Source organism: Pongo abelii, chromosome 11 (assembly GCF_028885655.2).
Source record: "Pongo abelii isolate AG06213 chromosome 11, NHGRI_mPonAbe1-v2.0_pri, whole genome shotgun sequence".
Lineage (NCBI taxonomy): Eukaryota > Metazoa > Chordata > Mammalia > Primates > Hominidae > Pongo > Pongo abelii.
The window spans coordinates 71,521,808-71,549,612 of NC_071996.2; the positions used below are offsets into that span (position 1 = coordinate 71,521,808).

The 27,805-nt window shown below is 36.5% G+C and overlaps 1 protein-coding gene across 1 annotated transcript in view; it reads right to left on the reverse strand.

Moving 5' to 3' along the window:
- Nucleotides 1–27,805, reverse strand: part of ABCB11 (ATP binding cassette subfamily B member 11) — a 183,684-nt gene that overhangs the window by 25,739 nt on the left and 130,140 nt on the right. The window contains exons 14-20 of the mRNA XM_054549455.2: nt 26,854–26,979; nt 24,981–25,184; nt 23,178–23,348; nt 22,483–22,684; nt 21,564–21,627; nt 17,340–17,442; nt 11,085–11,249 (exon numbers count right to left, since the gene is read on the reverse strand). Coding sequence (XP_054405430.2) covers nt 11,085–11,249; nt 17,340–17,442; nt 21,564–21,627; nt 22,483–22,684; nt 23,178–23,348; nt 24,981–25,184; nt 26,854–26,979 — 1,035 coding nt within the window. The remainder of the gene's footprint in view (nt 1–11,084; nt 11,250–17,339; nt 17,443–21,563; nt 21,628–22,482; nt 22,685–23,177; nt 23,349–24,980; nt 25,185–26,853; nt 26,980–27,805) is intronic.

Consider the following 27,805-nt stretch of genomic DNA (forward strand, 5'->3'; position numbering starts at 1 on the left):
GCTTTTCGTATTACTTACCTTCTCAGTGTTAAAAAAAAAAAAAGAGTATTTAGCTAATGTTAAAATTCATACAACTGTCCAATTCAAGATTTAGCATCTCTCTATCCGTAATATTTTTTCACAAAATTCTGCTCCACGAGTTCTTTGTATATTCTTATTGTTGAAATGCAACTCCAAGGGCTATCCATCCATAGATTCCTCTGTTCCTTGACTAGTTGTAGTTTTGGCACACATCTTTGCTATTTTTGTAATGGTAAGTTTGTTTAAGGAGAAAACTAACATTTATTAACCTTTTGCTATGTACCACATGTCAAATGTGTAGACTAACCTGCTGTAACTTAAATTAGGAATTATGATTCTCAAAACAACCCAGTGAGGTAGATTTTCTTGCTCCTTATACAGATGAGGAAATTAATCAAGGATAAATCACTCACCTAAATATACACAGATAGTACAGAGTAGAGACCTGCTACAAATCCAGAGCTGGCGACTCACATCCATTTTTTTTCCCCAGCATGCTACATCCCAAGTGCTGTGCTGAACATTGGCACATTTTCCAAGTCATATGGACACAGGGAAAGTAAAGCAGTCAAATTATGCCTTACATGTATATTGAAGCTTAGCTAGATTGGCAACTGGGCTCCCAATAAGGCCCAATCATTTGCTGGGTCCATTCCCACAGTGTGGTCTCAATACACCAAATGTGCATATTGTGCCCTTTAGGTATGTCAGAAGGAAAATAGAGCAGTTATAAATAGACTCACAATTATACCCTGTGAGAAGAAAGCATCATGAGTTTACTAATGAACACGTGATAATTATGCAAAGAGACAACCTACTCTACCAGAGAGGAAAAATAGTGATTTGTTCAGCATCATTCTCTTAGCAAATATAACCCTGTGAGAACAAGAACAACGAGCAGACTTTGGATTTCATCAACTAGATGCTGCCTATTCTGGTCCTGCAGCTCTTAAGTCTCTAAGTCCATCTTAAGGTTTCTGGTTGTCACCAGAAGAAACACAGAGAATATTGTCACCACCAATGACCAAGCAGGTGCTCAAGAAGGACAGCAATTATAGTTGAATCTTTTTTTTTTTAACTTAGCCATTTCATGGACCACTAGAGCTGGAAGATATCTTACAGATCATCTTTTAAATCCTTCATTTTGTAGGAAATGGAGACCGGGAGAAGAGGTATGACATGATCCCAGGGCACACAGGATGTGGTAAGTAACTAGAAGAGCCAGTTTCAGAAGAAAGATCTCCTGACAGGAAAGTCAGAACTCTCCACAGCAGCTCATATGCACAGTTTGGGTGGAGTTGGATGAGTATGTTCTTTACTCTGCTTTTATAAGAGGTAAAGAAATAATCAGCAAAGAAGCTGATATTTTGGATTTCTTTTAAAAAGCAAACATCCAGGACATAGGCTTGGATTCTTTCCGATCCAACCCTATTCCCTACACCTTCTACACTAACATCATTGCCCAGTGAAATGCATTTCTCCAGCTTCTCCCTACTAGAATGTCGGCTTTGTGCAAGCAACACACAAACACACAATGATATTCTTGTCCTCCACTCTATGCCCAACATTAGTTACAATCCCTGGAAAACTATAGGTGGTAAATATTTGTTGAATGATGAGTGGGGTTTTTTTGTGTTGATGTCATCTTCCTCACACACTGAAAACTCCACTAGGGAAAGCATCATAACTGATATGCATTCCCCAGTCCCCGGCACCATGTCTGGGGAAGACAATCAATACAGATCTGTTGAGGGAATAAAAGATTATTCATTTTATATTTGGATATTGTACCTACTAGGAAATCAAGAAATATAAATTATTTCAAAGATTTTCAACATAAAAGGTTATGGCACCATATAACTAGAAATTCAGTTAATCAAAGTTGGATGTTTCCGATTCTCTACCTTTCTGAAATTAATGTGATTTCTTCACTTACCACAAGGGGGCAATGCGAAAACTACAGTGGTGGCTGGGCCCTCCTTACACAACGAACTTGATTTTGTTTGTGGATTATCCAGGTTTTTCTGTACAACTCATGCTTGTGGGGTCATTTTTACGGTCAGGAGAGGTGATGTGAGAGAAAGAAATGGAGTAGGGAACTAAAATGTAAGCTTTTATCATTTACTAAGCTCTGACAATGTGATATGTTGGCAAATTCTATAGACTAGGATTCGGTAAACCTGGGCTCTAGTCCTGGCCCCATCACCTAATGGCAGTGTCACCTTGTACAAGTTGACAGTTCTAGGTTTCCTTCCTTGTGGACCTCAAAGGATTTATGTGTATATGTGTGTGTGAATTTCAGCTAAGAAAACATGATCACATTTTTTCAAACTGCTTCTTTTTTAAAATTAACTTTTTAAAATTTTTGTATATTTAGGGGGTACAAGCACAGATTTCTTACATGCATATTGAAGTCTGGGCTTTTAGTGCACCCATCACCTGAACAGTGAACACTGTACCCAATAGGCAATTTTGCAATCTTCATCTCCCTCCCATCCTCCCACGTTTTGGAGTCTTTAGCGTCTATTATTCCACCCTATATGTCCATGTTTACCCATTGTTTAGCTCTCACTTGTAAGTGAGAACATGTGGCATTTGATTTTCTGTTTCTGAATTTTTTCACTTAGGGTAACGTCCTCCAGTTCTGTCCATGTTGCTGCAAAAGACATGATTTCATCCTTTTTATGGCTGAGTAGTATTCCACGGTATACCATATTTTCTTTATCCAATCCTCTGTTGATAAAAATTTAGATTGATTCTGTGTCTTTGCTATTGTGAATAGTGTGACAATAAACATATGAGTGCAGGTATCTTTTTGACATAATGACTTCTTTCCCTTTGTATATGCTCATACGATGGCTAATACTGAGTGACAACTTGATTGAAGAATACAAAGTATTGATCCCCTGGGTGAGTCTGTGGGGGTGTTGACAAAGGAGATTAACATTTGAGTCAGCAGTCTGGGGAAGGCAGACCCACCCTTAATCTGGTGGGCACAATTTAATCAGCTCTCAGTGAATATAAAGCAAGAAGAAAAAAAATGTAAATGAGTGAGACTGGCCTAGCCTCCCAGCCTATATCTTTCTCTCCTGCTGTATTCTTCCTGCCCTCAAACATCAAACTCAAAGTTCTTCAGATTTTAGACTCAGACTGGCCTTCCTTGCCCCTCAAACTTGCAGATAGCCTATTGTGGGACCTTGTGATCATGTAAGTTAATACTTAATAAACTCCTAAATATATATATAAAATGATATATATCCTATTACTCCCATATATATATATAATACACACAAAATAGGATACATATCCTATAAATGCCTATATACATATAAACTCCTATATATATGTATATATATGTGTGTATGTGTGTGTGTATACATATATGGATATATATCCTATTAGTTCTGCCCCTCTAGAGAACGCTGTCCATAATACAGCCCAGTAGTGGGATTACTGGATGAAATGGTAGTTCCATTTTTAGTTCTTTGAGAAATCTCCATTCTGTTTTCCATAAAGGTTGTACTAATTTACATTCTCACCAGCAGTGTATAAGCATTCTTTTTTCTCCACATCTTTGCTAACATCTGTTGTTTTTATACTTTTTAAAGATAGCTGTTTTGACTGGTGTAAAATGGTATCTCTTTGTGGTTTTAATTTACATGTCTATGATGATTAGTGATGTTGAGCATTTTTTCATGTTTGTTGGCTGCTTGTATGTCTTCTTTTGAAAAATATCTGCTCGTCCTTCACCTACCTTTTAATGAAATTATTTGGTTGTTGCTTAAGTTGAGTTCCTTATAGATTCTGAATATTAGCCCTTTGTTGGATGTAATGTTTGTAAATATTTTCTCCAATTGTGTAAGTTGTTTGTTTACTCTGTTGACTGCTTCTTTTGCTGTGCAAAAGCTTTTTAGCTTAATTTATTCCCATCTGTCTATTTTTGTTTTGGTTGTGTTTGCTTTTGAGGACTTTGAATTAAATTCTTTGCCTAAGCAAATATCCAGAAGAGTTTTTCCTAGGTTTCCTTCTAGTATTTTTATAGTTTCAGGTCTATGGTTAGGTGTTCTATCTATCTTGTGTTAATTTTGTAAGTGGTGAGAGGTATGGGTCTAATTTCTTTCTTCCGCATACTGCTATCCAATTTTTCCAGCAGCTCTTATTGAGTAGGGTGTCACTTCTGCAATGAATATTTTTGTTGACTTTTTCAAAGACAACTTGGTTTTAGGTATGTGGCTTTGTTTCTGGGTTCTCTATTCTGTTCCATTGATCTGTGTGTCTATTTGTATACCTTGGTAGAATAATTTAGTCAGCCAAATAATATGATACCTTTAGCTTTGTTCTTTTTGCTTAGGATTGCTTTGGCTATTAGGGCTCTTTTTTTTTTAGTTCCATGTGAATTTTAAAATTTTTTTTTCTAATTCTGTGAAAAATGACATTGGTAATTTGATAGGGATTACATTGAATCAGTGGATTGCTTTGGGAAATATGGTCATTTTAATGTTATTAATTCTTCCAATCCATGAGCATGGGATGTTTTTCCATTTGTTTGTGGCATCTATGATTACTTTTATCAGTGTTTTGTGGTCCTCCTTAGGGAGACCTTTCACCTCTTTGATTAAATATAACCCTAAGTATTTTTTTTTGTAGCTATTGTAAATGGGATTAACTTCATGATTTGGCCCTCAACTAGCTCAATATTGGTGTATAGAAACACTATTGATTTCTGTAAATTAATTTTGTATCCTGAAAGTTTACTGAATTTGCTTACTAAATTTAAGAGTTTTTGGTGAAGTCTTTAGGGTATTCTATAAATAATATGATTTCATCAGTAAACAGGGATAATTTGGCTTCCTCTTTTCTAAGCCTGATTGCTCTGGCAAGGACTTCCAGTACTATGTTAAATAAGAGTGGTGAAAATTGGCATCCTTATCTTGTCCCAGTTCTTAGAATTCTTTCAACTTTTCCCCATTAAGGATGATATTTGCTTTTGGTTTGTATGGCTTTTATTATGTCGAAGTATGTTCCTTCTATGCCTAGTTTATTGAGAATATTTATCAAGAAGGGATGATGAATTTTGTTGAATGTTTTTTCTGCATCTATTGAAATGATAATTTTTTCCCTTAATATTGTTTATGTGATATATCATGTTTATTGCCTGGTATAAATCCCACCTGATCATGGTGTGTTATCTTTTTGATGTGCTCTTGGATTCAGTTATTTTGTTAAGGATTTTTACATCTATGTTCATCAGAGATATTGGTCTGTAGTTTTCTGTTTTTGTGATGTACTAGTCTGGTTTTGGTATCAGGTGATATTGGCCTTGTAGAATGAGTTAGGGAGAATTCCCTCCTCTGATTTCTAAAATAGTTTCAGGAGGATTGGTATTAGCTCTCTGCCTGTTTGGTAGAATTCAGCTGTGAATCCTTCTGGTCCGGGGCTTTTATTTTTTTTGTTAGGAAATTTTTTATTACTGACTCAGTCTTGCTACTCATTATTAGTCTGTTCAGGTTTTCTATTTCTTCCTGATTTAATCTTGGTAGGTTGCATGTTTCCAGGAATTTATCTATTTCCTCTAAGTTTTCCAGTGTAGGTGTTCATAATAGTCTGTGATAATCTTTTGTATTTCTGTGGTATCTGTTGTAATATCTTCTTTTTCATATTTGATTGTGTTTATTTGGATTTTCTCTCTTCTTGATTAGCTAGCAGTTTATCAATTTTATCTTTTCAAAGAAACAATTTTTTGTTTCATTGTTCCTTTTTTTTTTGTTTCTGTTTTGATTAGTTCTGCTCTGGTCTTTGTTATTTCTTTTCTTTTGCTAACTTTGGGTTCGGTTTGTTCTTTTTCTAGTTTCTTGAAGTGCAGTGATAGATTGCTAATTTGTGATCTTTCTACTTTTTTAATATAGGCATTTAATGCTATCAACTTCCCTCTTAGCACTGCTTCTGCTGTATCCCGCAGGTTTTGGTATGTTGTGTTTTCATTTTCATTCATTTCAAAAAATTTTCTAATTTCCATCTTAATTTCTTCATTGACCCAGTGATTATTCAAGAGCATGCTGTTTAATTTCCATGTATTTGTATGGTTTCCAAACTTCTTCTTGGTATTGATTTCTAGTTTTATTTCACTGTGGCCTGAGAAGATACTTGATATGGCTTCAGTTTTTAAAAAATTCATTAAGACTTGTTTTGTGGCCTAATATCTGATCTTACAAAATGTTCCATATCCTGATGAAAAGAATGTACATTCTGTAGTTGTTGGGTAGAATGTTCTGTAAATGTCTGTTAAGTTTGGTATAAAGTCTAGTTTATGTCCAATGTTTGTTTGCTAATTTTCTGACATGATGATCTGTCTAGTGTGTGAGTGGCATGTTAAATTCCCCCACTATTATTGTACTGCCCTATTTTTCTTTAGTTTTGCTTATATTTGTTTTGTGAATTTGGGTGCTCTGATGTTGAGTTCATATGTATTTAGAATTGTTATAACATTTTGTTGAATTTATCATTATATAATTATCTTGTCTTTTTTTTTTTTTTACTATTTTTGATTTAAAGTCTGTTTTATCTGATATAAGTATGGCTACTTTTGCTCAACTTTGGTTTCCATTTGCATGGAATATCTTTTTACACCCCATTACTCTCAGTCTATATGTATCTTTATAGGTAAGGTGAGTTTCTTATAGTCAGCATTTAGTTGGATTATATTTTTTTAATCCATTCTTCCAATATGTATTTAATAGTGGACATTTAATCCATTTACATTTGTGAAAGGAAAATATGGGCCCCCAAAATCACTAAGCTAAAGAGGAAAGTCAAGTTGGGAACTGCTTAGGCAAACCTGCGCCCCATTCTATTCAAAGTCACCCCTCTGCTCACTGAGATAAAGGGATACCTGATTGCCTCCTTTGGAGAGGCTAATCAGAAGCTCAAAAGAATGTAACCATTTGTCTCTTATCTACCTATGACCTGGAAGACCCCTCCCTGCTTTGGCTTGTCCTGCCTTTCCAGACCAAACCAATGTTCACCTTACATATGTTGATTGATGTCTCCTGTCTCCCTAAAATGTATACAACCAAACTGTGCTCTGACTGCCTTGGGCACATGTTGTCAGGACCTCCAGAGGCTGTGTCATGGGTGTACATCCTCAACCTTGGCAAAATAAACTTTCTAAATTAACTGGGACCTGTCTCAGATTTTCGGGAGTCACACATTCAAGGTTAATATTGATATGTGAGGCTTTGTTCCTGTCATATTGCTGATTGTTTTCAAGTTGTTTTATAAATTATTTGTTTCCCTCTTTTTCTCTGTTTTTTTCTTTTGTCTTTGTAGTTTGATGAAATTCTGTTATGCCATTTTATTTTTTTCTCTTCTTCCTTGTGTGATTATTTTATATGAACTGTGAGTTTTATATTTCAATGTGTTGTTGTGATGGTGAGCAATGACCTTTTGTTTCCATGTTTAAGACCACTTTGAGCATTTCCTGTAGGTCCAATCTAGTGGTGATAATTTTTCTAAAAGTTTGCTTGTCTGGGAAGAACTTTATCTCTCCTTCACTTATGAAGCTTATTCTGGCAGGATACAAAATTCTTGACTAACAGTTTTTTTTTTTTCCTTTTAGCACGTTGAAAATGCCATCTCTTTCTCTTCTGGCCTGTAAGGTTTCTGCTGAAAAGTCTGCTATTAGCCTGATGGGGTTTCCTTTATAGATGAGTAGATGCTTTACTCTTGCTAATTTAAAAATTCTTTCTTTTACTTTGACTTTATACATTCTGAACATAATATATAATGGTGAATTCCTTTTTGTAATATGTTTGCCTGGTGAATCACTGGACTTCTGAACTGGTTGTCTAACAGTCTTGACAGACTTGGGAGGTTGTTATTGATGATTTTTTAAAATATGTTTTCTAAACCTTTTGATCTCTCTTCCCTTTCAGGATACTGATAATTCATAAGTTCAGTTGCTTTATTTAGTCCATGTTCAGTCACTTTACTTAGTCCTAGACATCTCAAAGCCTTTGTTCATTCTTTTTATTCTTTTTTCCTTATTTTTGTCTGATTGGATTATTTCAAAAGACATGTGTTCAAGTTCTGAAATTCTTATCTCTGGTTGGTCTAGTATATGATTTAAGCTTTAAAGTGTATTTTGTATTTCCTTCAATGAATTTTTTAGTTCCAGAATTTCTGCTTATTTTTTAAAAATGCTATTTGTCTCCTTGGTAAATTTCTCATTCATATCCTGAATTGATTTCTGATTTCTTTGTATTGGTTTTCAGATTTCTCTTGCATTTTACTATCTTTAAAAATCAATATTTTAAATTATTTACCTGGCATTTCAGGAAATTCTTTTTGATTGGTATCTGTATTAAACTGTTCTCACACTGCTACTCCTGACACTGGGTAATTTATGAAGAAAAGAGGTTTAATTGACTCACAGTTCCACATGGCTGGGGAGATCTCAAAAAACTTACAATCATAGTGGAAAGAAAAGAGGAAGCAAGCAGATCTTCATATGACCAAAGCAGGAGGAAGAAAGAGTGAAGGGGGGAGTGCTACACACTTTTATCAGATTTTGTGAGAACTCACTCACTATTATGAGAACGGCAAGGGGGAAATCTCCTCCCATGATCTAGTCACCTTCCACCAGTTCCCTTCTTCAACATGTGGGGATTACAGTTTGACATGAGATTTGGGTGGGGACACAGAGCCAAACCATATCATTCTGCCACTGACCCCTCCAAAAGCTCATGTCCTTCTTACATTTCAAAACACAATCATGCCTTCTCAACAGTCCCCTCAAGTCTTAACTCATTTAAGCATTAACTCAAAAGTCTAAGTCCAAAGTCTCATATGAGACAAGGCAAGTCCCTTACAACTATGAGCCTGTAAAATCAAAAATAAGTTAGTTACTTCCAAGATACAACAGGGGTACAAGCATTGGGTAAATCCTTCTGTTCTAAAAGGGAGAAATTGGCCAACACAAAGGTGCTCCAGGCCCCATGCAGGTCCAAAACCCAGCATGGCAGTCATTAAATCTTAAAGCTCCAAAATAATCTTTTTTGACTCCTTGTCTCACATCCAGGCCACACTGATGCTGAGATTGAGTAATTTATGAAGAAAAAAGGTTTAATTGGTTCACAGTTCCACATGGCTGAGGAGGTCTCAGGAAACTTACAATCATGGCAGAAGGTGAAGGGGAAGCAAGGCATGTCTTTACATGGCCAAACCAGGAGGAAGAGAGAGCGAAGGGGGAAGACTACAAAGTTTTAAACAACCAGATCTCATGAGAACTCACTCACTATCACAAGAACAGCAAGGGGGAAATCCACCCACCCATGATCCAATTACCTCCCACCAGGTTCTTCCTTCAACATGTGGGGATTACAATTTGGCACGAGATTTGGGTGGGGACAAAAAGCCAAACCATTATCGGTTGCTGGACACTTGTTGTGGTCCTTTGGTGGTGTCATATTTCCATGCTTTTTCATGTTTCCTATGTCCTTCCATTGATATCTGTATATCTGATGTATCAGTTGCTTGTTCCAATTTTTGAATTTGCTTTTGTAGGGGAGATTTTTTAAAAATACTTTGGCTTTGATTTTGGGTTCATGCAGTAGTGTGATCTTTGTATGGTACTACTCTGAGTCTGTTCATGACTCAGTCTCAACAGTAGACCACAACAGGGTGGCAGGGATCCTCCCAGGGGTGATGGGATTATCTAGTCTCCCCTCTCTCTCCTTGGAGCAGTGCAGAGGCAGTGCATGTTTGTATATTCCTGGTATCTAGGCCCTCAAAATGATGCCTGACAGAGGCTGCTCCAGGATTGGATGCCTGTGTGATTCTGTGTGGGTTTCCCTTTTGGAGTAACATCTCCGTGAAATTTTTAGGCAGCTCTTCATGTCAGGGACAAGGCCCTAGTGGGTCAAGGATTTATCCCATACCCAAGATTGTAAAAGCCCATTTTGGAGCCCTGGATGTTTCTCTCTTGCTGTTTGCCCATATCCAAAAGCCTCTTGTGGCTCTCAGGCAGTCCCCAACTGGGTAAGCTGCCTCAGATCCTCTCCTCTCTTATTTCTGGTGCTTCCCATCCCTTGTTTGATGAATCCTAATGTTCTAGCCAAGATAATCTGTTCCAAATGTAAGTATCTACCTATTATTCTGATTCCTCTTCATGGAGAAGGCACATACTACCTGCCTCTAGTCAGCCATCTTTCAGTACTGTTTCCATGATCAAATTTTGATAACTAATCTTGCAATGACAAGATTTTACTAGAACCTGGCTCTACAGTTACACTGGCTGGATGTGAATCCCAACTCCACTACTTGCTAGCCTAAGCTCTCTGTGCCTTGGTTTGCTCCTTTGCAGAATAGAAATAACAAGAATACCTACCTTAGATGGTTGTTAGTAAACTTAAATGAACTATTGTACATAAAGTGCTTAGATATTGCCTTAGATAGTGCTTAGATACATGTTCATAGTTATTATGATGATTACAGCAATAAAGTCAGATAGAGAATATAAGAAATTCTAGGAAGTGAAAAATTGGAATAAGCTTAGTTTTCAACCATGCCTTATTTTACTTCTCTCTTTCTTTTTCTGCTTCCTACCCACATTACTATTTCAATAGTGCAATCAGTGGAGAATTATACATCAAACACTAACACCCGCTATATAAGTCAAACTTTGTACCTCTGCTGTTCAGCAAGATCAAAATTTCCCTAAAAGCCTTTTGTATTATTCAGTGAATCCACTTTGCATTTTGATTAGGTTTGATATACATTACTAGAAAAATTGCCCACTTCTAACACAAAATTTTCAGTGACAGTACCATTTTTTTTTTTTTATAGGCACGATGACTCTCTGAGTGCCCTGCCAGCCCAAATGAGAGTTCTTAGCTTTGCCTTCTTACCTTCTGTGTGATGGAGGCTTGGGAAATTTTTCATTCTTTAGAGATGAGAAAAATGAACTAACAGAAAAGAGCTAAATACATGAAAACAAAGAGCGGACTTATCAAAATAATAAAATAAAAGGTATGAGAAGAAGAAAGCTAGTCCAGCTGTGTACTTACCCCAAGAATCTGGCTGAATAAAAAGGCATACAAGGGTGTGACTGTCCCGTTTACAGCTGCACCCACAGACCCTACCAGCATGTAGGGCCATTCTGGAGCATTGAATTTCAGAATCCTCCTAACTGGGGCAGGTTCAACTTCTTCCTGCACAGGAATGTCCTTGTCCTTGAGCAGAGAGAGGGTTATATTAATAATCTAAATGTACACAAGACATTTTGCATGTAGTCAAGACATTTTGCAGCAGATACTTTGGCATTCACAGATTTGAGAGTCATAGTTCGATTAGTTATGAGTGACCTCAAATGTCTATGGGATATGGCGGTTTGTTATTTTTTGAGGAATCTTTTTGAACAAAACTATTGCTGTGGCTTGAATAAAAACTGAACTGAGGGAATACGCATTTGAAGGTGAGTTTATAGTTCTCATTTCATGATTACATGTGTATTAACTCTCAGAGAGTAATAAATATGTTGGATGTTGGAGAAAAATAACTCCCATTAAAAAAAGAAAACCTTTGCTACGGTTGTATTTATACCTGTGAGGACTGGTGAAATTTTCAATTTTAAAAAATAAATGTCAAGGTTCTATAATGTAGTAACTGGCTAAAGCTCTAAGGCAGGCCAGTATATATGAAATAAGACAAAATAGTTTTTAAAATATATTAAGTGGTGTCAACAGTTATCATTGAGATGTTTTCAGTAAGGTTTTCCTTAATTAGTACCCAGAGGTAAGTAGTACTGCATTTGGATTTCTAAATTGCACATTTTCTTCACACAGAGTGGACATTCATTAGCATTTCTCTTTAGTTGCCATTAAAGTCAGAGCTAGCAATTTTTTATCTTCTCAAAGGCAAATATTATACATGGACCTCCGTTGTCTTTTTTGGCCATCATTTTTCCTTGCTATGGATACTACTCAAGTTTGGTCTTAAGGGTAATTAATTCATTAATTTGTTAAATTTATTACCCACTTTGAGAAAGGATTTTAGGTAGCTTATATAGGTTTGTATTGATTTTTAAAAGCTTTTCTATTAACATTTACCAAAAATATCTACAGCAAATCGACTATAAAGCTTAATTAGTGCTCTTTCATTAACACAGTAATTTATCTTTTAGGCAGAAGAATAGCAGGGATAGACAACAGCAAGGATCTTCAAAAATTTTCTCTTTCTTTATAAAGTCAAAGACCACATTCAATTTAAATGAAAGTCTGGTGTCATGTCCATTTCATTACAGTTGCAAGTCAAATAAAATGAGGGAAGGCAACTTGGTCTGGTGATGAATTTGGTACTGTCTCCACTTCAAGTTCTGTCTTGGCCTGCTCTCACCATTTGTACTTTGTCATTACTGCTCTCTCATGCAGCAGGTCCTTCTGTTCAATTATTTCCCCTGTGACAGCTTACTAGCTCTAGGCAACCTATGCCAGAAAGGAAGAAGGGTATCTGGGAAAGCATGAGTGTAATAGGCATAGAAAAAATGGAGCTCTTGGAAAACCCTACGTGGTCACCAGTAAAGTGTATCACCAAGTGCTCTAGCTCTCTGGACCTCAGTTATTTCATCCTTAAATTGAGAGATTTGGACTAAGTAATTCTGGGGAAACAATCTCTCTGAGTCTCCCATGTTTTCGCACATCTTGTGAAGAGAGGCATTGACTGCCTTCATTCAGGTTATTTTTTCAAGGGTATTTGTATAGCAAACAGTTTTGGAGGACAAAGAAGGTGTCTTCATCCCAAGCGAAGTGCAAACCTTACTGCCCCCATCTGCCCATTATGAAAGAGTCAGGCTCCTCAAGCCCGGGTTTCCTCTCGTTTAAAACACTCACTTCATTTGTTGGTATCATCTGGCCCTCTTTGCATTGCCTTGTGGGAACTGGGGGTTGGGTTGGGGAGCCAGTGCAAATGCTGAACACTGGCTACTGCTTTTGCTATAAGTAATAAAGTCCTTTGTCTCTGGTTCAGGGTGCTCATGTGACAGAGCAAGACTGCATCTCCAAAAAAAAAAAAAAAAAAAAAAAATGAACACTGTGATTCAGGATGCTCATGTATTCTGCTAGCATCATGAAATTGTGTGAGACTAACTGAATAGCTTGCAATAGAGCAAAATATTTCAACCCTTCTCTGTTCTAGAGTGGTTGTTATCCAGATCTGGATGCTCTCAGATTCATGTGGGTTGATGATTAAAAAACCAGATTCCTGTATCCTGTCACTAGAATTCCAATTTAGTAGGCCTAACTGTGAATCTGTCTTAAAAAATACTCATCAGGTAATTCTGGTATTCAAAGTTCAGTTTGTGAGAACTCCAAGGCTCCTCTTACCACTAAATGGCTAGGATATTCTATAATGTATGTTTTAGATGTGTCAGCTGTGCTGTATGTACCATCAAAGGGTAGGCTTTGGAACTTGTGAAGACTGTTAGCACACACTAAATTCTGCCAGCTTCCTTGTGACATTAAATACCAGCATTTCCTGGAACCACTGTCCCGCAGGATGGTCCACCCACAGCCTGACATGATAGAAATTTTTCCAACCTTCTGATACCTGAAGGTATCCTTAACTATAAACAACAACACTTAGGACATTTCAAAGCAATACAAAGTAATTCTTGTCTAGTGGTTTTCATTCCAAGAGACACTAACAAGAAATACAAATTAATTAAAATGATTTTCTTTGGTTCCTCTACACTAAAAGGTTGACTTTAAAGTTTGACCCCCCCGAAAAAATGCAACTGTCCAGCTTGAATGATGCAAAAACTAGAAAATCTGTCCCTAAATATTGGACTTTTGAGTGCATTTTATTTGATATCTCTGCTAAAAGAACAGGAGAGGAATAAAAGAAAACAATACAAAATATAATTAAAGTCATTCTGTAAAGAAATATTTTTCTCTCTGATTTTGCAAAATTAAACATAAAGAGAAGATTAATAAATTAACAACAAATCTCACAGACAGGTAAAATTATAAAATTTATATATGTTTTCTTGTACCTCTACTGTAGCACTGGCAGGCTGCATAGCACTTTTAAAAAATCATATGTGAAGAAATGCCTGTCAGCAGCTCCACAGTAGGGAGAGTAACAATAGCTCTTGTTCATCTTTGCATCCCCAATGTGATACCTGGCACTTCACAGTGTACAATCAATGTTTATGGGATAAAAGAATGAATGAAACGTTTATGTCCATGCTGCATACATGCAACAAGAGATTTATTTAAAATTGCTCATCCACTATGATGCATTCATAGTTCAATGCTAGACACTGGGCTTTTCTCAGTTTCCTTTCTTACATCTTCTGTATAGGCCAGAGAAAAAAGTAACCTCCGACTTAAATCTTAGGTCCTGCTTTCTATACTTTGTTACACTAATTTCTGCATTTCCTTCAATAGAGGTTTCCTGCCCTAATAATAACTTTAAGATTTGATGATAAAAAGTGGTAACCATGACAAAGGAGCAGATTTTTCAAATGAACCAATACTGATAGCCATTTTTATGGGTCCCATCTCTGTCTTATCTTAATCAATGCCTAAATCCTATCACATAAGTTATCTGTGATGCAGTTATGGGTGTCTAATATTTGATCCTGACTTGATCTCATACATGTTCTGCCTTGTGTTTTAGTTTCACCGAAAGAGATGACTAAATATTAGAGACTAAAACCTTTAGCCTGTGGGTTTCCCTAATCCTAAACTTAATGTTGTCAACATTGTAACTAACATCTGACCCCATTTACAGGAGCTAAGAGTACTGCTTGGAGAGCAAGGATAAATGGGTATAGTCTCATCTCTGTCACCAACTAACCATGAGACCTTGGGTGAAAGCACAGACTTCTCAGGAAATGGTTCTAAGTTTTAGAGTCAATACTCCACAAGACCACAAGGTGGAGATAACTCCTTTGTGTGAATCAACCTTTAGCACCGTAAGAGAGTATTTCCCAATCTACAGAAGGTAAGGTTAGGACTTTTCCATCAACATGAGAAAAAGAAAGGATTTCACCAATGCTTGGGCTTGTGGAATTTAGTTAAGTATTAAAATACTTTAAAATACCAAAACGGAGCAACATTTTACCATATAATGTTACTTGAGATTAGAAATTTCATAAGTCCAATTTTATTAACCCCCTTCCATTATTTTCTTTTCAAAAATCTTTAATTTTTTAAACCTAAAGGACTAATAAAATTATCGTACAAACCAGTGGTATTAATATGAGACCTTTTCCCCTTGGAACTTTAGTATAATCACATTGGCTCTCTTATCATTTTTTTTCTCTCTTGTTCCTTTCTATCTCCCTTAACTAGAGAGAACGTAAAGTCACATCTTTTAAAACGTATGCTGGCCTACATATAATTGAGTTTAATTGTTCTATTCTAAATGTATAATGCTGACTAGTAGAACATAATATGAAACATTTTAATCTCTGTAAAACTAGCCCGTATATTTGATTTAGACTTCCTTTTAGTTAAATGGTTCCCTACTGAATTGTTCCTGCAACAAGAGAACTCTATAGGAATCTGATCTCCAGATGTCCAGGGAATCTGATGGTCCCCTACACCTATGCTAGGTCCTCTACCAGCTTGAACAACAACAGTGAAAAAGTCAGATTTTCCTTCCCTCCCTCCCTTCTTTCCATCCTTTCTTACTTTTACTTTTATTGTCAAATATTTACCCAAAAACTAGAAAAAATTAAAATGCAAAAATTAAATATGATTGGTATTGTTATGGTTCAATAGAAATGTCAATGTAGTGTTTGGTTCTTTCTCCCCTGAAGCTCTATTAAACTCCTGTTCTTATATAATACATCTTATAGTTATTTGGAGCAGCACCCTGGACTCAATGAAATAGCTATTTCTAGAACTAGAAGAGAGGTTGAGTCTTTAGTGGCAGGATGCAGTAAGAAACTATGCTTGCTAAACGTGTTTTCTCTCACTGTGATTCATCCTGCTGCTCCTGAGAAAAAGTCTTCTATGTAATTTATTTAAAGCCTCTGTTAGAAATTGAGACCTCTGTTTATTCAGTATTAATACACTAAAAACAAAAGAGAACCCAATCACTCCCTTGTCATTTTCATAAGGCCATAAAGAGTACTCTACTTTATTCCAAATTTGTCCATTATGAACCAATGTTTGTAATTACTGCCTAGTGGATTCACGTGTCGGAATTTTACTTAAGACAATTTGAAATTATATCATGCATAATGGATGTGCTTGTAATTTAAAAATTCTCTGACTTATTTGCTTTGATAAATCTTGCAGTTGGGGTTTCATTTTATTGTAGAAATTCATGTTGTCATTCTAATTTTTAAAATCTCCTGATGCCTTACTAAGTGCAAGGCACTGGGTTAGGTAACCAAGTTGATTCAAACACAAATAAGATGTATCACTAACTTTAAGAGGCTTATAATTTAGAAAGGGGATAAGTCAACATGACTTCGATTAAGGCTCAATAAGAAAATTGCCATGAAAATTTTCTAATGAAGGGTGGTAGGGGAATGAATGTTAAGAGTATCAGGGCTGACACGTAACATGCAGTAATGAGGAAAGGCTTGGAGGAGAATGGGTGGTCTGTTTATGTGAAAATTAGACAATGTCTACAACAGCAGGACACCTGCATCCTTAGGAAGAAATTGTATATTGCTATACATGTTGTTTGCTTTCTTAGCTCTTTAATTTTATGCTACCTTGAATTATGTTAAAATTGATAGTATTATTTTAAATGTATCTTAAAACCATTATAAAATTGTATGAAATCAACAAATGTCTGTGAAACCTAATTGGCCTCCATTAATTCAAATATTTTGATAACTTGTGATAAGGGCTAGCCTATTCAAACACTTTTATTGATCAGGGTATTTTTGCCAAAATTATTGTAATTTAAGAAAGAAATTTTAAAATTTGAGAAAAAAAGTTTTCAGGTATTCTTAACAACTTTTATAGAAGGATTTCTACATATGAGCAAATAATCTGCTAAATATCTATAATTCACACATTCTGTGTTTGTTAGAGTATTTTGTCTAAGACAATTAACCCTTAGAAGTCCAGTTTTCATTACCTTGTATTCTTAAAAGTAATCAATTAACTAATCTGCGTTAAAAATATTGTGTAAAATTTAGAGTTTTCATTAGGTCTTAATATTCTGTCTTTTAGTCTGACTTGAAACACTGCTAGATATATATACCTAGAAAACTCATATTCTCAGGCTTAAAGGGTACCCAACAGTCCCCAGGAGAGACTTCTTCCATTCCCCCCGATAAGCAGTTGGTGCCTGACCTTTCTATCTTCTTCATAAGTAGACTTATGATCTACAACAGCTAATGGAGGTTCGTGCACCAGGTAAGAAAGCTGAGACTTGGAGCGTTGCCGGATGGAAGCCCTGTAAATAAACAGAAAGATGAAACAGTGTAGACTGTGGCCAGATTGGAGCAGGATCAACTGGTGTCCAAGTTTACATTTCAGATGTCAAATAAATAGAAATGTTTGGTAGGTCACATGGTAACCAGGAAAGGGAGCTTGCAGTTTAGGTTTGACAGAGCTAATCTTGGGGCAGAGATAATCAGGTTGATTGCTCTGGGCCCTAAACTCTTGCAAGCGTTGGACCCAGATTCAGAGTGCAGTCAGGGAGGGAGAAAGAGAAAGGGAGCAAAGCTGTCCTACCAGTTCATCAAAAAACCACCTAAGGCTCAAATACTTTCCAAACCCACATGGTTCTGCTAATTGCTGCCTTGGCAACAGTCTATTTCCTTTACCTTCTTTCTGGCTTAGATTGTGGTCTTGATCTCTCTCTCTCATACCCGATGTGTTCACTTTAGCATGGTTACAAATGATATGAGGAAATAGGGCCTCTGATGAGATTTTCTCCAGGCTATATACTACCCCTAGACATGCATGAATGAGTATCTTGTTGAAATATAATTTAGCTCAATGTGTTCATTCATTTATTCATTAATTCAACAGAAGTTTATTGGGCATCTACAACATACAAACCAATGCCAGGTGATGTTGGGGACACAAAGACTAGCCAATGACAGATTTCTCCTTCAAAAAATTGAAACCTTATAGAAGAGGCCTGTACCACACCCTAATGTAAAGAAGAATGTGGTAAGTGCTATTAGGCAGGTTTGAATAAAGAGTACGGAAAGTCAAAGGTAAAAGAAATGTATGGCAGGTGTTACCAAGGTAAGATTCATGGATGAGATGGCTAAGGTAGGATTTGGGGATTTGTAGACTATAGAAAAGAACATTTCTGACTGAGAGAACGTATAAACATAAGCATGGAGACAGGGGAGGACAGGGTTGCTTGCTGAATATACTGAGTACATGACAAGCATGGGAAGTGATTGGTTCAGACTCCACCCTCCTCTTCCCTCCCCCAGACTCCTGGGAAGGAGGCCCCCATTCTCCTCTAGGTTAACCTTAAAGTATTTAGTGCTGGGAGCTGTTGACAATTATGTTGAGACCTTCCAAAAAAGAAGCTTTCTGAAAAATGAAGCCAATGGTGAAATAGTAGAGCTGAGAAAGGAAGAGAGAGAAACTATTATCTAGCTTGGACATATCACCGAAGCTCTAGCCTTGCCTGAAGCCAAAGCATCTTTGGAATATTTAGTTATATGAGCTGATTCTGTCTCTCTAAAGGTAAATCCAAGTTGGGTTAGGTTTTCAGTCATTTGTAAACAGTCTCAATGTTTAAGAGGCAATGCTGAAGACTGTGTTTTAGAAAGAATCACCTGAAGTAAATGGTGTAAAGAGAGAGATGTGAGTGATGAGGAGACCTGCATCAACTGTTTTAGTGTCATCTAGATGAATCCATTCACATATCTTCCTCTACCATTTTGCATACAAGTGAAATTACACCAAAACAAATATCAAGGTGGTGCCTGCCTACTACATGCTCATCTAGCCTTCCAGAGAAGGCAGTAACGTATCAACTGAGTTGCTCCAATTTGTTCCCATTTTCTGTTAATGGCACTGCCATCCTCTTAGTCACCCAGGTTCAACACCATGCAATTACCTCAAGCCCTCCCTCTTTCTTGCTCTTGCACATTCAGACTCTTGCCAAGTCTCATTATGACCAGGCATTAAACCACTCCTCAACACTACTTCCTGCCACCAAACTTCTCGGACACCTCCAGAGACTCCCTCCCACCTAGCCTGAAACTACACAGCAATGAAGTCATTTCTCCCAGTTAGGTAACAGAGGTCAGGATGTCTTCTCCAGAAGGTGTGCAGAATAGGCTTGTGTCAGCTGGTGAGAACAAGGTGCATGATAGGAGGAGACTTAAGGTCAAGGACCTAAAAAGCAAATGCAGAGCAATGAATGCCAAGGTAGGAGCTTGTGGAGGAGGAGAGGCCATCAACATATGACTGACTACCTTCCAGTTCTGAGTATGGGAAGACCTATGTCCTTGGCCCCTTGGATATCTACTTTTTATTTTTTAAGTCTCTCTCTTTCACCATTCTCCAGATCATTCGAGCTGTCTAGCCTAGGCTGTCATGAAGCCCATGGGCAGTGCATGTGCGAGGCAGGTTTACCTCTCTCATCCACCAGAAACACCATCCCTTTTCAGAAACTGACAACATCTGTCCCTCCCCTTCTCTGAAGCTGTGTATCACTTCTCACTGCAAATAAAAACAACTAACTTGGGAGAATAAATACTCTCTTTCTCAACATTATTATTTAGGAAATTTGTGGCTGTTATCTATTAAATTGTTCTTGAATCTAAAATATATTGCTGAAAAGGGACTTAGCCATCAGAAAAACTGAAACCAAAGAAACAAGATACATATTAACACTTCATTTTAGTCATCTTTTAACGACAACAAGAAAAATCTGTCAGCATTTACAATGAGATATTTTAACAGACTTTCATACTCAAATGTACAAATCTTTCTCTGCAGGAGTTTAATAGCTACTTTCTGTGTGTAGATCGTATTTCTGGATTTCTCATCCTAATCACCAAAATGTAACATTTGTGAGAAATAATAGCAAAATTAATGTTCACATTAAAATGGTTACCTAGTCCTAATAATAAACTACAAATAAACTACTTAGCATGGGGAGAATTTTGTTTGTCTGAAGAGTTAAGAAAATAATTATTTTCTTGTTGGCCTGATCATAAGAAACACGTCCACTTTGCAACCTTTAACCTAGTGACCAAAAGAGATGCCTAGTCATTCTCTGGGTTTAAGAAGTTAGTTGATATTTTCAGGTTGTGATTCTAATGACTTGAATGATTTAAATTTAGTATCAAATCAGAAAAGCATGACTAAACTTACTACCAGGTGCCTATAACATTGTTTTATACCTTTTACATGACAGAGTAATGTGAAGCTATTGCTTTGTTATTTGCCAAATTCGATAAATTCAATCAAACTAGCATTTCTTAAAATGTGTTTGAATAAACTTGTTCTCAAGAAGAAAGATAGGAAAACCCAAGTCTGAAAATTCAAATTGATAAGGAAAAGAAACTAGGGCCTGAAGTATTTATCTACATCGGAAAATAAGTACACTACTTTTTGTGAGCTATTCTTTGAATATTTAAATGAATATATCTGTGTTTGAACTACTTGGAATTGTTAGCTGAATGTTTTAAGGCTCTTTAATGACTTTTCAATAAATAATTATCCATCTTGAATGAGCAAGCCTTATCTCTGAGACTTTGCACAGCCTTGCATTAAATGTCCTAGAAATGGAAAGGACAATTGTAGAGAGATTGCTACCATCTCACTGCCTATTTAAAATCTCCGGACTTAAGAAAAAAAAATCTTGAATAACTGTTATAAATATAGACAAACACTCCTGGGCAGAATTCTTCTTAATACAGACTTTTAACATTAGAGGAACAGTTTTATTGAAACTCTTAAACCAGGATGAAAGACTAAAGTGTATAGCCTCACTAATAGCATACTCCAAAAATATATTTTGAAAGTAAACAGCTTTATATTGATCCAGGGAAAAATAAATAGCTCTTATTTAGGAAAATTATTTTTAAGTGCTAAAATATTCCATTTCTTATTTCATCTAGTTAAGGAATGATTTGACTTCAGATGGGTTACTCTGGGAGCAGAAGTGTTTGTAATTCCATTGCAGCTCAGTAGATTAAAGAGTGGAGCTAAAGGCATGAACTTGACCTCCATATAAGACAGTGTTTCATACCACAGTTAGCTTGGAGCAGAGGAACACTAAACACAGATTTTTTTTTTTTTTAAAAAAGAAGTCCCCTTTCTAAGCTCAATACGCAATATTTTAACCATAAACCATCTCCATTGCAACCCTTATCCCCAATAAGATGAGAAGCTAAATAAAAAAACCATGAATTGGGGAGAGAAATGTCAATATAGCAACCAAGGATCATTTGCATGTTCATATTTGACAAGACCTGGCTGTCTACTCAGAGTTTCCTTGTTGTACCTGAGATATTCTCTGAGGATTATGACGACAGAGGACTCCTCAGAATATTTGGAAACCTTGAAATCTGCCCTATGGCTTGAGCTTACCTTAAACTATCCTGGTAGCTCCCTCTGCTAAAGGTCCTCGCAAGCATGTCATCTTCAGTTGCATCTACACAACACACCATGAGCAATTTTTTAGTATATACAATAAACAGAACCATATCTAAGTAGAATTCTTTACTATGTTTGCTTAGAATATAATTACTATGTCTAATGCCAAAACATTCTGTTAACTTTATTGCAATAAATAAAACTCGGGGCTTGTCCTGCAGATTCTAATAAAAAATTTCAAAATACTCGACAAGACTGAGTCATTTAAACCATACAATAGCTTGTTACCTCCACAGAAACAGGTATTTTTTTTAGCATAAATTATAAAAAGTTTAAGAGAAGTCCATCAGAAGTAGCAAAAAAAAAATGATAGAAGCACTAAACTTTTCAAAAGTCTATTCAGAATAACCCTCACATGTTAAATGTGTATAGTAGTTACACCTAATGGAGTGAAATGGTGGAGAAAGTTTAGAGTGGTTGGTTAATTTAGACTGGGGTAACCACCAAGTCTGAAAATTCAGACTGATAAAAAAGAAGGTGCACTAGAACCTGAAGTATCTATCTACGTTTGAAAATAAGTATTATACTTTCTTGTCATTGATTGATTCACTCAGCCGATAAGCATGAAGCTTCTATTGTGTGCGGAACACACTCTAGGAAGCCTCTTCTATTTGCACAGGGTAAAAAAAAAAAAAAGAGGGGATGGAATTGAAAGTTAGAAGCCTTGGTTTTAGTGCTATAACTTGATCAGATAGCTTAGCTTCCTGAGCTTCAGTTGTTTCCTTTACCGTCTATATAATGCCTGCCAGGGTTGTTGGGAGAACAGTGAGTATTAAAATACATGGAAAACCATAAAGCACTATAGATATTAACTATTTAATATAACGTACAAGTATAGGGAAAAAGCACTTGCCCTTTATGTCCTCTTCATTAAGGGCTTGATTTCCCTGGCTTTGCAAAGTCACTAGAGTGAAGTAGACACCTTTCCTTTCCAATAATTCTTCATGGGTGCCTCTTTCCACTGCAGCACCGTGTTCAAAACCAATGATGGTATCTGCAGCTCTGACCGTAGACAAGCGATGAGCAACTGAAATGATTGTGTGCCCATGCTGAATCTGTAAGAATGTACAGTGCACCATTAAACAAAACTGTGAGACAGAGCTGACACTGACCTTTGGATCATTTCAGAATCCATAGGAAAGTTAGATCCTTGGTCCCTGGGAATATTCTTAAATAGGCTGTGCAGACATTAGAAAAGGCCAGCACATTTTCTTGCAGCCATAAACCCCAACACACACTGGCCCTGTTGCTGCCATTAATCAACAGCTAAAAAAATTTTTTTAGGTAACTTAAAAAATATCATAAGCTAGTCTTAACAAGATTTAAACTTTTACATGTGTAGCTTTTGGAAACAAATTATAACTTTCTTCTGTTCAACTGTGAGGAAGATTGTAGTCAGCTAATATTTTCTAAACAATCAGACTAGATGCATGAACCCATGTAGTGTCAACTACTCCCATCCCTCCCACCCCACAAGGATCTGCCTTTCCTGCAGCAGCACAAGCATTTCCACATGGACCTGTAAAATGGACTAAGACTTCCACAAACCTTACTCAGTGCTTCTTGCACCATGGCTTCACTCTCATTGTCCAGAGCTGAGGTGGCCATGTCCAAAAGCAGAATCTTGGGATTTCGGATGAGGGCTCTGGCGATGGCTACCCTTTGTTTCTGGCCGCCACTCATCTGGCCTCCTCCTTCTCCAACAAGGGTGTCAAATTGCTAGATGGAAGGTGACACCAGTCATGAAGGGAAAAGAATTTGATGGCTTCTGACAGTGATCCACTACAATGTCCTTTCTATTATAGCTTTCTTCTCAAGCACGAATTTTCACTGCTCCAAATTCCACTGAAAGAAATATCCCTTTCCCAGACGGGTTATTGTCTAATCAATATTTATGTGTGAAATAAAGAAATTTTATGCTTTTATTCCAGGGTTTACTAGGCTATGTAAGTGTTCCTCTTTAGCTCAACTTCAAATAAGATTTTTCAACCAAAATAAAAATTGGTCACGGTCCTAAATATCTATCTTAGAGGATTAAAGCACAGAGCAAATCTTTGTCTCTTTTCTCTTGTTAGACAACACAGCAAAACACAATGCAAAGGCTGTTTCTATGTTATGAATAAAAGGTCAAACTAGCTTTATAAGGATTATCATTGACAGAAGATGGTTACTGATTATCTCACAGGCCTAGCACAACATTGGAATCTAATAATTAGGTGTTAGCGGTCAGACACTTATCTTGCTTATTACTAACCAACACGAATTGAGCCTCTACCACGAATAAAGCACGGTACTGAGCTTTTTACACATAACATTTCTTTTAGTTCTGATAGATACCTTATGAGGCAGGTGCTGCTATTTGCAACTGATGAATAAGGAAACACTGGGCCCAAAGAATTAAAGTAACTTGAGAAAGTTCATAAAGCTTGTAAATAGAGAAGCTGGGATTTGTATCAAGGTAGTCTGATTCTAAAGCTTTATACTCTTTAACTATTAGGCTATATCGTAGCCACAGCTGCAATCCTGTTCATAAAGAGAATTTAGAAGGCTGAAGGGGAAGTGTTCAAGATCACTGACTCTGAAGGCAGACCACCTCAGTACGAACTTTGTCTTTCCCACTTACTTGCTGTATAATCTTGAGCAAGCTATTTGACCTCTTAGAACCTCAGTTTTCCATCTGTAGGTGGAGATAATGATATTAGCTGCTTAACAGGGTTGTTGTGAGGGTTTAATAAGTTAATAGATGTGAAGTGCTTAGAACAGTGCCTGGTATGTAGTAAGAACCATATACGTGTTAACTCTTTATAATAACTCTTCTTTGACTTAGCAGGCCATCGGTGGCAAAATCCATTTGAGTATAATGCTGAGGAGTTGGTTTTTGCAGTTGTTGCTTAGAATGGAGATATATAAAGAATTGTTTTTGACACAATATTAGCTGCCTAAGCGTAAGAAAATTATAAGAGTAGCTGTCATGAGATTATTGTGCAAGTTATTGCCACATGACATTTAGCATCTACTTAGACAAATGCTTAATAAAAGGAATAAGGACATTGGATCTATGTCAAAGGAATTTTAAAAAAGATAGTTCCCCAGTTTGGTAGATGTTTAATATATTACCAACAAAGGGAGCTTTTCAAAAGAAAACCTCCTTTTTCGATAGATTTGAACATAAAAACAATGCATTTTCAAATGAAAGGAAACACTCATGGTACTTTTTCAGGCATGAAACTAAAACACGGCTTAAGAATTTAATGACTCGGGAATCATACGAAAAGAAATGTGTATAATTGTGCAACTTTTTTTCCTTCTATGACCTCTTGGTTTCTCCCAGGAATGTATGGCTATGGGTACCTGTGGCAGGTCCATGATGAAGTTGTAGGCATTGGCCTCCTTGGCAGCTTGGACTATGTCTTCCATTGTTGCATCTTCTCTGCCATAGCGAATATTTTCTGCAATGGTGGTAGAGAACAGAACTGGCTCTTGCTCCACTATCCCAATCTGATCTCTAAGCCACTGAATGTTAAGAGAGCGAATGTCATGGCCATCCACGGTCACCTAGAGAGCATGGGCACAACATCACAACTTTTGGAATCTTTCAGGATTCCGAATCGTAATATTATGTCATACTTGACCAATGGGCAGAAAAAATAGAGGCCAATAAGATTCTAATGGAGACAATTCCTCTTGAAATGTGGTTCTTTATATAAGGATGATAACATGTAATTGAAATCAAGTATAGCTGCAGAACAATTCATTGTAGAAACATAAATGATGTAAATAAAGTTCACTGAATTTAACACCATTGGCCCAGGAATGGACAAATTTTTGATTCCAGTAAAGAGTCAGTTATTCACTATATTTTAAATATTTTTATATCTTTTGACTTTTGACAAAAATGGACCCAAAAGATACAATAAAAATAAACAATGATCCCTATCTTGTATATATGATTTATAGTCAAGTCTTACTTTCTGGCCAGATTCATCAAATAACACTTTGCTGTTAAAAAGCAAGTGAAACTATCAGTGGGAGCAAATAAAAATCACTATTAGTAAAAATGTAAAAATCTTACATCAAGAAACTATGATTTCTATATATTCAGAGTGCAGTTATGGTGGTAGGTAGTAAAGAATACCCAATCAGAGATGAGATGTCTGTGAAAAAGGAAAACTCTGTTATGTTTGCCATGCCTGTGTAATATTATTGCATGATAGAGAACTCATTTTGTTGAAGCCATTAAATAGTTAAATGATTCTGTCTCAAGGCATCAAGGAGACTCTGACAAGAATAATTTTGAGACAGAGTGAAAAGAGCATGGACTTTGGAACCCAACACACCTGGATTCAATCCTGACTTGGTCATTTACCTGATGAATGACCCTAGACAAGTTTCCATCTCTCTGACTCTCTGCTTCCTTGTTTGTCAAATGGGCCTATATACCTTTGGGGGTCATTGTGACAATAAGTAATCATTTTAATAAAGTATCTAACACATAATATGTGATAAATAAATGGCAATTACTAATACTCATTTTTCTTAGTTTCTTAGGACTGCTCTCTCTTAATTTCAAGCCCTGTTATTATTCCTATATTTAGTGTTTGGAGAACTTAAGGACACAATAATATTTTCGTTATAATACAAAGAAAAAAGTGGAATAGATAGTTCACTGAAGAGGCAGCAATAACATTTTAAATGTACAGTTATGCATAGCTAAGCGATGGGGATACGTTCTGAGAAATGTGTCCTTAGGCGGTTTCATCACTGGCAAACATCACAGCGTAGTTACACAAATTTAGATGGTATATATATATATATATATATTTCCAAATGTCCTAGCACCATTACTAAATATCAATCATTTCTCTTAACTTGAGCTGCAATGCCAACATCAAGTAACATATATCTGATTTCTATATATGTTCCATTATAATCTTATGGAACCACTATCATATATGAAATCAATCACTGACTGAAATGTTGCTATGCCACATCTGACTGTATCTGCACATTCAGTTACATTATACAGTGAATGGAATTGACTGGTTATTCATTGAACACTGTTACCATGTAGGGAGGGTGTCCCATCAATTCAGTAACAAATCATTAAGTTAACTCTGCATGCCAGGACAGTCTCAATGTATGCTACACCTTTCTGTTTGATCAATATACTGCCATTTGCACTTTACTGTCCCCATGTATTGAGGAGTTTCTGGAAGACACCCACCATTCCTTCACAGGGGTCATAGAATCGCTGGATGAGTTGCAGTGCTGTACTTTTTCCAGCTCCACTGGGTCCTACCAGAGCTGTCATTTCCCCTGGTTTAATGACCATGTTGAGGTCATTTAGAATCTGGAGAAGAAAGAAAACAGCAAAGTTCAGATTGTCACTGTTTACCAAATCAAACAATTAGGCTACAGGTGCAGATGCTTTGTGTTGATACTCGGTGTCTGTGTGTGCGTTTATGTATGCCCCTAAAGCAACGTCCACTGAAATCCATCAACAACCAGCAAAAGAAAACATTGGCAAGGATGAGGTTTTGGCATTTAGCACATTACTTAATTATTTAACTGAGAGCCATGACCAAGAAATGAAATGATGCACATTAACACAGGTGAAGTAAATAAGACATGTTAACTTTTAAAATTGTGTTCCAAAATCTAATTTAAAATACTCCTGACATACTAGGATAAGGAGACTATGCCAATTAGTTAAAGAAAAAAAAACATTAAGTTAGAAATATAGTACTAATTTACTGATCATGGATTAACAGTAAGGAAATTTGCAGATTTTAAGCCGTCCTTCACGTGTATGGTGTATGAACATACCATTTGAATAAACTTACTTAATAAATACACACGGTGTGTTTGCTAGGTAGAGGCTGAATGCTGGCTAGTAGGTCTTGTGAGGAAAGAATGAGAATCTAATTCATAACTATTTGTCAAATATTTTCACCAGTTAAGAGGTGATTTTTGTACTGATTATGGAAAAATGTGGTTTGGGGTCCTCTGTGTCACAAAACCTCACGCCTTTCATGTCATACTAGGAGTCAAACTTGCAAATACATTTTCACTTACTGGCCTGTATTGGACTGTAAGCTCCCAGAGCAAGCAGGCATCAAATGTGCTTTTTTATCATTATAGCACCAGTACAATGTGGCACACAGAGGGTTAAAAAC